General features: G+C 43.1%; 1 protein-coding gene across 5 annotated transcripts in view; it reads left to right on the forward strand.

The window, feature by feature from the left end:
- The window catches only part of LOC106563272 (regulator of G-protein signaling 3), a 199,267-nt gene that overhangs the window by 95,966 nt on the left and 90,278 nt on the right, over positions 1-13,023 (forward strand). For all 5 annotated transcript variants that reach the window (XM_014128717.2, XM_014128719.2, XM_014128718.2 and 2 more), the window contains one exon: positions 7,818-7,952. In XM_014128717.2, the coding sequence (XP_013984192.2) occupies positions 7,818-7,952 (135 nt within the window). The remainder of the gene's footprint in view (positions 1-7,817; positions 7,953-13,023) is intronic.

A 13,023-nucleotide genomic window follows, 5' to 3' on the forward strand; every position in this document is an offset into this window, starting at 1 on the left:
CCTAATATTCTATGCTTCTTCTCTATCATTTATGTAATATCTTAATGTTCAAAATGTCGAATCCAACAGTATATACAGTGAGGGAAAAAAGTATTTGATCCCCTGCTGATTTTGTACGTTTGCCAACTGACATAGAAATGATCAGTCTATAATTTTAATGGTAGGTTTATTTGAACAGTGAGAGACAAAACAACAACAAAAAAATCAAGAAAAACACATGTCAAAAATGTTATAAAATGATTTGCATTTTAATGAGGGAAATAAGTATTTGACCCCTCTGCAAAACATGACTTAGTACTTGGTGGCAAAACCCTTGTTGGCAAGCACAGAGGTCAGACGTTTCTTGTAGTTGGCCACCAGGTTTGCACACATCTCAGGAGGGATTTTGTCCCACTCCTCTTTGCAGATCTTCTCCAAGTCATTTAGGTTTCGAGGCTGACGTTTGGCAACTCGAACCTTCAGCTACCTCCACAGATTTTCTATGGGATTAAGGTCTGGAGACTGGCTAGGCCACTCCAGGACCTTAATGTGCATCTTCTTGAGCCACTCCTTTGTTGCCTTGGCTGTGTGTTTTGGGTCATTGTCATGCTGGAATGCCCATCCACGACCCATTTTCAATGCCCTGGCTGAGGGAAGGAGGTTCTCACCCAAGATTTGACGGTACATGGCCCCGTCCATCGTCCCTTTGATGCCGTGAAGTTGTCCTGTCCCCTTAGCAGAAAAACACCCCCAAAGCATAATGTTTCCACCTCCATGTTTGACGGTGGGGATGGATTTCTTGGGGTCATAGGCAGCATTTATCCTCCTCCAAACACGGCAAGTTGAGTTGATGCCAAAGTGCTCCATTTTGGTCTCATGTGACCACAACACTTTCACCCATTTGTGCTCTGAATCATTCAGATGTTCATTGGCAAACTTCAGACGGGCATGTATATGTGCTTTCTTGAGCAGGGGGACCTTGCGGGCACTGCAGGATTTCAGTCCTTCACGGCGTAGTGTGTTAACAATTGTTTTCTTGGTGACTATGGTCCCAGCTGCCTTGAGATCATTGACAAAATCCTCCCGTGTAGTTCTGGGCTGATTCCTCACCGTTCTCATGATCATTGCAACTCCACAAGGTGAGATCTTGCATGGAGCCCCAGGCCGAGGGAGATTGACAGTTCTTTTGTGTTTCTTCCATTTGCGAATAATCACACCAACTGTTGTCACCTTCTCACCAAGCTGCTTGGCGATGATCTTGTAGCCCATTCCAGCCTTGTGTAGGTCTACAATCTTGTCCCTGACATCCTTGGAGAGCTCTTTGGTGTTGGCCATGGTGGAGAGTTTGGAATCTGATTGATTGATTGCTTCTGTGGACAGGTGTCTTTTATACAGGTAACAAGCTGAGATTAGGAGCACTCCCTTTAAGAGTGTGCTCCTAACCTCAGCTCGTTACCTGTATAAAAGACACCTGGGAGCCAGAAATCTTTCTGATTGAGAGGGGGTCAAATACTTATTTCCCTCATTAAAATGCAAATCGTTTTATAACATTTTTGACATGCGTTTTTCTGGATTTTTTTGTTGTTATTCTGTCTCTCACTGTTCAAATAAACCTACCATTAAAATTATAGACTGATCATTTCTTTGTCAGTGGGCAAACGTACAAAATCAGCAGGGGATCAAATACTTTTTTCCCTCACTGTACATGATTCCATATGTGTTATTTCATAGTTTTGATGTCTTCAATATTATTCTACAATGTAGAAAATGTAAAAATAAAGAAAAACCCTTGAATGAGTAGGTATGTCCAAACTTTTGACAGGTACTGTAAGTATTCAGACCATTTAATCAGTACTTTGTTGAAGCACCTTTGGCAGTGCTGACAGCCTCGAGTCTAGAAGCTTGGCACACCTGTATTTGGGGAGATTCTCCCATTCTTCTCTGCATATCCTCTTCAGCTCTGTCAGGTTGGATGGGGAGCGTTGCTGCACAGCTATTTTCTGGTCTCTCCAGAGATTTTTGATCGGGTTCAAGTCCGGGCTCTGGCTGGGCCACTCAAGGACATTCAGAGACTTGTCCCGAAGCCACTCCTGCGTTGTCTTGGCTGTGTGCTTGGGGTCGTTGTCCAGTTGAAAGGTGAACCGTTGCTCCAGTCTGAGGTCCTGAGCACTCTGGAGCAGGTTTTCATCAAGGATCTCTCTGTACTTTGCTCCATTCATCTTTTCCTGACTAGTCTCCCATTCCCTGCCGCTGAAAAACATCCCCACAGCATGATGCTGCCACCACCATGCTTCACCGTATGGATGGTGCCAGGTTTCTTCCAGATGTGACTCTTGGCATTCAGGCCAAAGAGTTTAATCTTGGTTTCATCAGACCAGAGAATCTCTTTTCTCATGATCTGAGAGTCTTTAGGTGCCTTTTAGAAAAATCCAAGCGGGCTGTCATGTGCCTTTTACTGAGGAGTGGCTTCCGTCTGGCCACTCTACCATAAAGGCCTGATTGGTGGAGGGCTACAGAGATGGTTGTCCCTCTAGAAGGTTCTCCCATCTCCACAGAGGAATTCTAAACCTCTGTCAGAGTGACCATCGGGTTCTTGGTCACCTCCCTGACCAAGGCCCTTTTCCCCCAATTGCTCAGTTTGGCTGGGCGGCCAGCTCTAGGAAGAGTCTTGGTGGTTCCAAACTTCTTCCATTTAAGATTGATGGAGGTCACTGTGTTCTAGGGGACCTTCAATGCTGCAGACATTTTTTGGTACCCTTCCCCAGATCTGTGCCTTGACACAATCCTGTCGCGGACAATTTCTTCAAACTCATGGCTTGGATTTTGCTCTGACATGCACTGTCAACTGTGGGACTTTATGTAGAGAGGTGTGTGCCTTTCCAAATCATGTCCAATCAATTCAATTTACCTCAGGTGGACTTCAGTCAACTTGTAGAAACATCTGTAGGATGATCAATGGAAACAGGATGCACCTGACCTCAATTTCGTGTCTCATATTAAAGGGTCTGAATACTTATGTAAATAAGGTATTTCTGTTTTTTATTTGCAAACATTTCTAAAAACCAGTTTTCACTTTGTCATTATGGGGTATTGTGTGTAGATTGCTGAGGATTTGTTTTTGATTTAATCCATTTTAGGGTAAGGCTGTAAAGTAACAAAATGTGGAAAATGTCAAGGGGTCTGAATACTTTCCGAAGGCACTGTACATAACGCCAATCATGTTTGACAAATATAGTGTAGGATAATTAATATTAATGTCTAAAGGCGTCATTATAGGGGGTTGTATGTGTTTGCATGAGAATTATTTCACTTGTGCTTATTTGCAACCAAAAAAACTGACAAAAAATGTATAATAAGGAATAATGTTTTGAAGTATCTGTCCTATATCTAGGAGATATAAGAAAGCTCCCTCACTACAGATGTTTTCGCGAGAAGATCGATTTTCAGGAGGTCTCATGGTCTGCCTAACACAGCTGTAACTCGGCCACCTTCCACCGCAGATACGGAAGGTCGACATAGGTCGATTGAACAGATAGGATATGAACATTCTCATAATTAAAATGATTTAATTCTGCTTCTATAGCGCTTTTCATTACAGAAAGAATCTCAAAGCGCTTGACTAGAAAAATAAACAACCATCAGATAAGATATATATGTAGCTACATAAGAGAGTAGGTCTGGACGACGACAATTGTTAGAGTTGAACGTTTTGGGTGTTTCAAGCCTCCGACAAATGGGGTGACAGTTGAGAGGGATCCACATAGCTTGAGCAGAGGGAGGGGTTTGTCAACAGGGGGGAGATGAGCAGGTCCTCCGGTGGCAGGCACAGTTCACTCTCCATTCAATGCGTCTCACTGGCGCTTCGCTGTCCCTGCCGTCTGACTACCTTGTACGAGATGAAGTTTGTCGTTAAGTTCGCACTCACTCAATGATGTCAGCCTGCACAAGACTTCAGAGGTATCTTCAGACTGAGCAATGAATTCATCACTGCCAGCTCACCATCCATTGCAGTCCTTCTCATAGTTCAGGAAACTGTAGAAAAACAACCAAAAAACGAACTAGATAGCTTGCTAGCATTGATATCTAGCTATGTTGAAAGAGCTGATTCGCCATCAAACTCAAAGGCAGGAAACACATAGGTAATGTCACGACTTCCGCCGAAGTCGGTCCCTCTCCCTATTCGGGCGGCGTTTGGCGGTCGACGTCACCGGCCTTCTAGCCATCGCCGATCCACTTTTCATTTTCCATTTGTTTTGTCTTTGTCTTACACACCTGGTTTCAATTCCCCAATTATGTTTTCTTTATTTAACCCTCTGTTCCCCCATATTTGTTTGTGAGTAATTGTTCGTTGTAAATCGGTCCGTTATTGTGGGCTCGCTATATTTCTTTGTATTTATGTATTTTGAGTAAAATACGTTGATATCTGCTGTCCTGCGCTTGACTCTCTACACCAGCTACAGGACCATTACAGCTACACACAGGACCATTACAGGTAACCCCGTCTTTTGTCTAACTTATTTTGCTATTCAGTGTCAAAACGAAAAGGAAAACATTCAAACAAATAAAAAATATGAAATATTTCCAAAATGTACAGGAGCTCTCAGCCTAGGCGACCTCAAGGTGCCACGGCAAAATGGCAAAATGTGTAGAATAGCAGAAAATTTGCTATAAAACTGCACACACTGCCTGGCAACATTGAGGAGGGCCCCGCGAAACTGTGTTACGCCGCTGGTACCACTACAGTGGCAAGCGTTTGTAACCCTAGCCAGGGGTCTCAGGAGGGGAGCCCCAGGGCAGTTACCAGATGCACTTATGGAGGAGCAACATGTCCTTAACATGGAGGTCCCTACTGACTGGATACTCTGGAATCTGTGTGAACTTGATGAATCTGTTGTCATTCTCCAGAGATTCTAAGTTCATGGACAGAAGATCAGGTTCTGTCCAAGTTGTTGTCTTTTCACTCAGTCTGGAATCTTCATTTTAATGTCATTTTCCATTGCAGCGGATTGAGATTGAATGTTTTAAAGACACTTTGTGACAAATGTATTTTGTAAAATCACTACACAAATGATTATGGACTTTTGGAAATACTTAAAAGCCTTTCCTGCTGTCAAATTACCTGGTGGCCTCATGGGTGGAACGTTATTCACTATTTTCATAATTTAATTTCTATGAATTATATAAAGTTTAATATTGGGATGCAAACTCAAAATTGAATACATTTCAACTCTATATGTCTTCTTTATTTTTAAGCCCATAACCATGTGTGTGAGGTGCATACTTTTGTTTCAAAGTAGATTTGTTTAAGACTACCAAGAAACATTCTGTGTGACTGTCAAGAGTCAGTGTGCAGCAGGTGGGACGGAGTCAGGCGCAGGACACCGAGAATGAGTAATAGAGGTCTTTACTCAACAAAACAACAAAATATTCCACGTTGGGAAACAAACTCAGCTCACAAACATATGCGACAGCTTAACACAGAACAAACACGCACGAAACCAATGGGGAGACCAGAGGGTTAAATAGGGAACACTAATTAAGAAATGGAAAACAGGTGTGTACAATGAAGACAAAACAAATGGAAAAAGAAAACGTGGATCGGTGGCAACTAGAAAACCGGTGACGACGACCGCCGAACGCCGCCCGAACAAGGAGAGGGACCAACTTCGGCGGAAGTCGTGACAGTGACCCTGATTTAGCCTGCTGCAGTAAAAACAAATAAATAAACAAATCTCGCAATGTCAGGGGAGTCTGGCTTTGACAGTGAAAAAAACATCATACTGTAGTTCCGAACACATCAGGCTGCATTACTATATCTGACAATAAAAGAGTCCTGAAAACAAAGGCTTTCCTACAAGAAAAGCAAAAATGTCCCAACTTCAATGGACAGTGGTGAAGGGCAGTGGACCACTTAACGACAGATGTCATGACAGGGAAGCGAGCTAGCGAGCATCATGATGCGGCGCAGACCAGGACAGCGTTAGCTCCAAGAAAATCGTTCAGGACTCTGGTCGATCTCCGAGGACTTCCAGAAAATGGAAAAAACTCCCAAAATAACCCATGTTGTCGACGACGTCTTGGCACAAAGCAAAAACATTAGAGAGAAGAAAGCAGATAGAGTGAATGGAAAAATAATAGACAGCTACGTTCGACATTTTTTGCATTTTATGTTGTGTTCACTTCAGGGAATTAATATTACTGAATTTATCTTACCTGAGACAGGCATCCATCTGGGAGAGTTTGGTTCTCTGTCAAGCTGGACATTTTTTTCCTCTCATAGAGGTTCTGAGTAGACTGTGTAAACAACAGTTTTTGGTGTATTTAACAACTTTTTAATTGCCTAAAGATATTGGTTGGTCATTTGATTTGTTCAGTATCCTTGGAATAGTGTGTGTGTGTGTGTGTGTGTGTGTGTGTGTGTGTGTGTGTGTGTGTGTGTGTTTTGGAATGATTCCAAGTGTTTCACAAAAAAACACAAGAGTGACTCAACAGCTCACAATGCATTGACACTATTCATGGCCACAGGCAGTGCCAAAAGTGTGTCCCCTACAACATGTCTCTGTACAGATCCACGGTAGTTAATAGAAGAGGTTATAGAGTTGAGTATACCTAGTTTATATACTGTACACATACATACACCACTTAAACACACCAGCATAAATGTTAACCTTGAACCAGTGAAACTCACAGAGGTCTTTTTTTAAGATGTTTCCTCAGTCTGATTGTCGTTTTCATTCAGTCCATTGACTCCATCAATATCTCCATCCCCGCAGCATTAGCAAGAAACCACATCCATTGCAAATTTGCGTAAAATTCCCATTAGTCTCTCTGTCTGATGTTTTCTGAGCATCTCCTTTGAACTGACTTTACACGTCGATATCCCTGTCGACTTGAAGTTAACTACGGGACATTCAATTCTACCCTCCAGAACATGAATAAAAGGGATGGATTGATTTATGTTCTTTCTTTGGGGGGGGCACCCAACTTGAAGTCTTTTAATCAGTTTGACCAGAGATCTATTTCACTTGAAGTGAGCAAATCACATGATCTAAGTCTGGCTCCAAGTCACAATGGTCATATATCACACCATGGGGTTGTTAATATTTAAAGCACAGTAGTCAATAGCATTACTACTGTTTGTTACTACTCAGCAGCAGTACAGGATGCCACTTCTGGCTTGATAAGTTCCTTTCTTAGTTTTTATCCTCTTTCAAAGCACTCTCTGCTATCTCAAGCTGCTCAGCACTGCCCTGGACTGTACCAGTGGGTCAGCGTAATTCTCTGTGACTAAGTGGATATTACGCACACGCACACATATACACACACACACACACACACACACACACACACACACACACACACACACACACACACACACACACACAGCCTTTTGCTGTCATCTCTCCATGGGTGAGGAAACCATTAAGCACGATACCTCTCCAAAACTCTCTTGCTGTTCCCCACTCCCATTTGCCATCATTCATTAATTCTATAATTCATTTGCTTTCATTTTTTCTCTCGTTTCCTCTCTCTCTTGCCCTCCCGCTCCCTCCTAAAACAGAGGTCCTGCCACCATGGAGACACATTGACAAAGAAGCCTTTTTCTCAACTAAACTGTCAAACCTGCAACAAAGAGTCGAATTAAGTATTGCATGAAAGGAGAATAACAACCCCTCTCATCCTTTCTCTGTCCCCCACTCTCTCTTTCTCGCTCTCTCTCTCTCTCTCTTTCTCTGCTCTCTCTCTCTCTCTCTCTCGCTCTCTCTCTCTGCTCTCTCTCTCTCTTTCTCTGCTCTCTCTCTGTCTCACTTTCTCCATGTCTCTCTCTGGCTGTGTAGAAGTGTGACTGCTTGCTCAGTCTGGAAGCTTACTCCGCTGACCAGAAGCGACGTGTGTGTCAGTGTCTGAAGGACAACATTGAAAAGCAGCTCCAGCTCCAGAGGAGTGTGCCCTTCGCCCCTCCTACTGACCAGGTAGGAATCACACACACCCTCATCCTGCTACTTATTGGCTCATCTGTGATCACAATCATCCCTGCTCCAGTTCACTCACCGGATCATTGCTGAAGCACATGGCTTGTACTATACTTATGGTCAGAGCCAATCAGTGCACAGTGTGTGACTGTGCTTCTCCAACGCAGTCTGCTGCTGTATCCTTAAAAAAAATATCTAATTCAAATAAAATAAAATTGTATTTGTAACATGCACCGAATAGACTTTAACCGTGAAATGCTTGCTTACAAGCTCTTCTCAACGATGCAGAGTAACAAAAACACAATAGTAATAAAATGCACAAGAATGGAGCTATGTACAGGAGGTACCAGTACCAGATCAATGTGCAGGGTTGTGAGGTGTGTGCGAGGTGTGTGTGTGCATGTGTTTGTGTTGCATCGGTATGTGTGTGTGTGTGTGTGTGTTATGTATTTGTGTGCAAATGTACTGTATGTGAATTTGTTTTGGGTTTTGTGTGAGATTGTCAGTGTAGTGTGTGTATTTAGTGTATAAACAGGAGTTCCACATTTATTGAAACAGTACAAATTTTGTTGTTTTGGTTCTGTACTTCTGCACTTTGGATTTGAAATGATACATTGACTACAAGGTTAAAGTGCAGACTGTCAACTTGAATTTTAGGGTATTTTCATCCCTATCGGGTAAACAGTTTAGAAATTAAAGCACTTTCTGTACATAGTCCCCCCATTTTAGTGGACCGAAAGTATTGGGACAAATTCACTTATACTCTGTGTATTAACTAAAGTAATCATAAGTGTAGTATTTGGTCCCATATTTCTAGCACGCAATGATTACATCAAGCTTGTGACTCTACAAACTTGTTGGATGCATTTGCTGTTTGATTTGGTTGTTTCAGATTATTTTGTGCCCAATTGAAGTGGATGGTAAATATTGTACTGTGTCATTAGAAGTAACATTTATTGTAAATAAGAATACAATATTTTTCTAACACTTCTACATTAATGCGGATGATACCATTATTACGGATAGTCCTGAATGAATCATGAATAATGGTGAGTGAGAAAGTTACAGACGCACCAATATCATACCCCCAAAACAAGCATTTTTGGGGGGATATGATATTTGTACACCTGTAACTTTCTCACTCATCATTATTCACAATTCATTCAGGACTATCTGGACTATCCGGGCTGTCTGCACCACCCTATGTAGCACTTTTCTGTCGAGGGCGGTACATTGGCCATACCAAGCGGTGATGCAGCCAGTCAAGATGCCCTCGATGGTTCAGCTGAAGAACTTTTTGAGGATCTAAGGGCCCATGCCAAATCTTTTCAGCCTTCGAGGCGAAAGAGGCACTGTTGTTCCCTCTTCACGACTGTGAGTGTGTGGCCCATGTTAAGTCCTTAGTGATGTGGATGCCAAGGAACTTGAATCTCTCGACCCATTCCACTACTACCCCGTCGATGTGGATGGGGGCGTGCTCTCCCTGCTTTCTCCTGTAGTCCACTATCAGCTCCTTGGTCTTAGTGAGGTATAGGGAGAGGTTGTTGTCCTGGCACCACACTGCTAAGTTTCTGACCTCCTCCATGTAGGCTGTCTCATCGCTGTCAGTGATCAGGCTCACCACTGTCGTGTGGTCAGCAAACTGTTGAAGTCGTGCGTGGCCACGCAGTCATGGGTATACAGGGGGTAGAGGAGGGGACTAAGCACACAATCCTGAGGGGCCCCTGTGTTGAAGGTCAGCGTTGCGGATGTGTTGTTCCCTACTCTCACCACCTGGGGCCATCCCGTCAGGAAATCCAAGTTCAAGCCTTTAGCTTGTTCGGATGTTGTCTGTAATCCACGGCTTCTGGTTGGGGTATGTATGTACAGTCACTGTGGGGACGATGTCATCGATGCACTTATTGATGAAGCCAGTGAATGATGTGGTGTACTCCTCAATGCCATCGGAAGAATCCCGGAACATATTTCAGTCTGTGCTAGCAAAACAGTCCTGTAGATTAGCATCTGCTTCATCTGACCACTTTTTTATTGATCAAGTCACTGGTGCTTCCTGCTTTAATTTTTGCTTGTAAGCATGAATCAGAAGGATAGAATTATGGTCAGATTTGCCAAATGGAGGGTGAGGGAGAGCTTTGTATGCGTCTCTGTGTGTGTGGAGTAAAGGTGGTCCAGAGTTTTTTTCCCTGCATTCAAGTCCCCGGCTACTTGGAGCGCCGCCTCTGGGTGAGCGTTTTCCTGTTTGCTTATGGCGGAATACAGCTCATTCAGTGTGGTCTTAGTGCCAGCATCCGTCTGTGGTGGTATGTAGGCAGCTATGAAAAATACAGATGAAAACTCTCTAGGTAGATTGTGTGGTCTACAGCTTATCATGAGATACTCTACCTCAAGCGAGCAAAACCTCGAGACTTCTTTAGATATTGTGCACCAGCTGTTATTTACAAAAATACATAGTCCGCCGCCCCTTGTTTTACCAGACGCCGCTGTTCTAAAACATGTATCCTGTTTGCAACAAGGCACTATAGTAATAGTGCAAAAAACGTAGCACTGTAATTACTTTTTAGTCCTGAATACAAAGTGTTATGTTTGGGACAAATCCAATCCAATACTTTACTAAGTACCACTCTCCATATTTTCAAGCATAGTGATGGCTGCATCATGTTATGGGTATGCTTGTAATCATTAAGGACTGGGGAGTTCTCAGGATGAAAAAGGAATAGAGCTAAGCAGAGGCAAAATCCTAGAAAACCTGGTTTAGTCTGCTTTCCACCAAACACTAGGAGAATAATTAACCTTTCAGCAGGACAATAACCTAAAACACAATGCCAAATCTACACTGGAGGGTTTGGCTGGCAGGAATGCCCTTGTCCCTTCACTCTCTAGCGACTCCTGTGGCGGGCTGGGTGCATGCACGCTGACATGGTCGCCAGGTGTATGGTGTTTCCTCCGACACTTTGGTGTGTCTGGCTTCCAGGTTAAGTGGGCATTGTGTCAAGAAGCAGAGCGGCTTGGTTGGGTTGTGTTTTGGTGGACGCACGGCTCTCGACCTTCGCCTCTCCCGTTTGGATACGTTCGTCTAGTCACTTTGGGGATGAGGTCATCTATGCACTTATTGATAAAGCCTGTGACCGTTGTAAACTCCTCAATGCCATCGAATGAATGCCGGAACATATCCCAGTTTCTACTATCCAAATAGTCCGATAGCCTCACGTGTGCTTCATCGGACCACACACTGGTATATCCTGTTTGAGCTTTTGCTGTTTGTAAACAGGAAGCAGGAGAATAGAGTCGTGGTCAGAAGGGAAGACGAGGCAGGGCCATGTATGGGTTTCTGAGGGTAGAGTAAAAGTGGTCTAGAGTTTTAGTGCCCCTAGCAGCGCAGGTGATGTGTTGGTAGAAGTGAGGGAGAATGGTTTTAAGTTTCCCTGCGTTAAAGTCTCCACCCACTAGAACCGCTGCCTCTTGGTGAGTGGTTTCTTGTTTGTTTATGGCCCCATACAGTTTGTTGAGTGCCAAAGTGATGTTGACTTTTGGAAGGAGACATCCATGATAATTGTTGTTGAGAACTCTCTACATAGATAAAAAAGGTTTGCAGCTTACTATGAGGTATTCTATATCAGGTGAGCAAAAGCTTGAGATGTTCTTCACAACTCTCACCCCTTTGGACTTGCACGAGGCCGCCTTCTTACGATCATGCCGCTGCATGGAGAAACCACTGTTAAACTACGTACATAGAGTCATCCAGCCTCTTCTCTGCAAGGCATATAATATTGCAGCTTTTCAAGTCTCTTTGATAGCAGACTCTCGAACAAAGCTCATCCATCTTATCTCGAGTGACTGGACATTTGCCAATAGAGCCGAGGGGCCTGCCGGACGATTTTCTCTTCGTCTCACCAGGATGCCAGCTTGCCTGTCGCGTCTAAGCTTGCAGTGTTTTGGTAGCCCATGATATAAAGAAATGGGGTCCGATCTGAACAAGGGAAAAGCTGAGCTGAGAAGTCAAAATCGAGAAGTCAAAATCGAGAAGTCAAAATTGAAAACCAATGTCCAGAAGTGCTTGGCGGTCATATGTGATAATAGCAGGAACTTTCTGCACAAAAAAATAAAGCTAAGCTTAGCAAAGTCGGGTTGTAATTTGTAAGATGTTGCTGTCGGCACCATCGCACACTCATGCTTTATCATGCTTATCAGCTGCTATGTAGATCTTCATATGACTATGGAGTACTCCCATGTAGCTTGTAACTCACCAAGCTCTTAAGGTTTCCTTGGATGTTGTGATGGAGGTGCACTACTCCAAGCACCGTTATGGGTAACACTTAATTTTACAGCCCATTAATTACAAATTATTTACTAGGTAAATACATAGGAAACACCAACGTAGATACATGGTAATTTATCATTTATTCCCACGAAATTACTAAATAAATACCTTCAAGTCATCCCCTTGTGTTGATATTCTCTCCTGTTGTTTCTATATACTTTACCTTTAGTTACCATGTACAGTGCATTCGGAAAGAATTAAGACCCTTTCCCTCTTTCCACATTTTGAAACGTTACAGCCTAATTAAAATAAAATAAAAATCAATCTACACACAATACCCTAATGACAAAGTGAAAACAGGTTTTTACTTATTTTCGCAAATGTATTAAAAATAAAAAACTGAAATACCTTATTTACATAAGTATTCAGACCCTTTGAAACTTGAAATTGAGCTCAGGTGCATCCAGTTTCCATTGATCATCCTTGAGATGTTTCTACAACTTGATTTAGAAAGGCAAACACCTGTCTATATAAGGTTCCACAGTTGACAGTGCATGTCAGAGCAAAAACCAAGCCATGAGGTTGAAGGAATTGTCTGTAGAGCTCTGAGACAGGATTGTGTCGGGGGACAGATCTGGAGAAGGGTACCAAAACATTTCTGCAGCATTGAAGGTCCCAAAGAGCACAGTGGCCTCCATCATTCTTAAATTGAAGAAGTTTGGAACCAACCAGACTCTTCCTAACGCTGGCCGCCCGGTTAAACTGAGCAATCGGGGAAGAAGGGCTTTAGTCAGGGAGGTGAACAAGAACCTG

Source organism: Salmo salar, chromosome ssa11 (assembly GCF_905237065.1).
Source record: "Salmo salar chromosome ssa11, Ssal_v3.1, whole genome shotgun sequence".
NCBI classification, from domain to species: domain Eukaryota; kingdom Metazoa; phylum Chordata; class Actinopteri; order Salmoniformes; family Salmonidae; genus Salmo; species Salmo salar.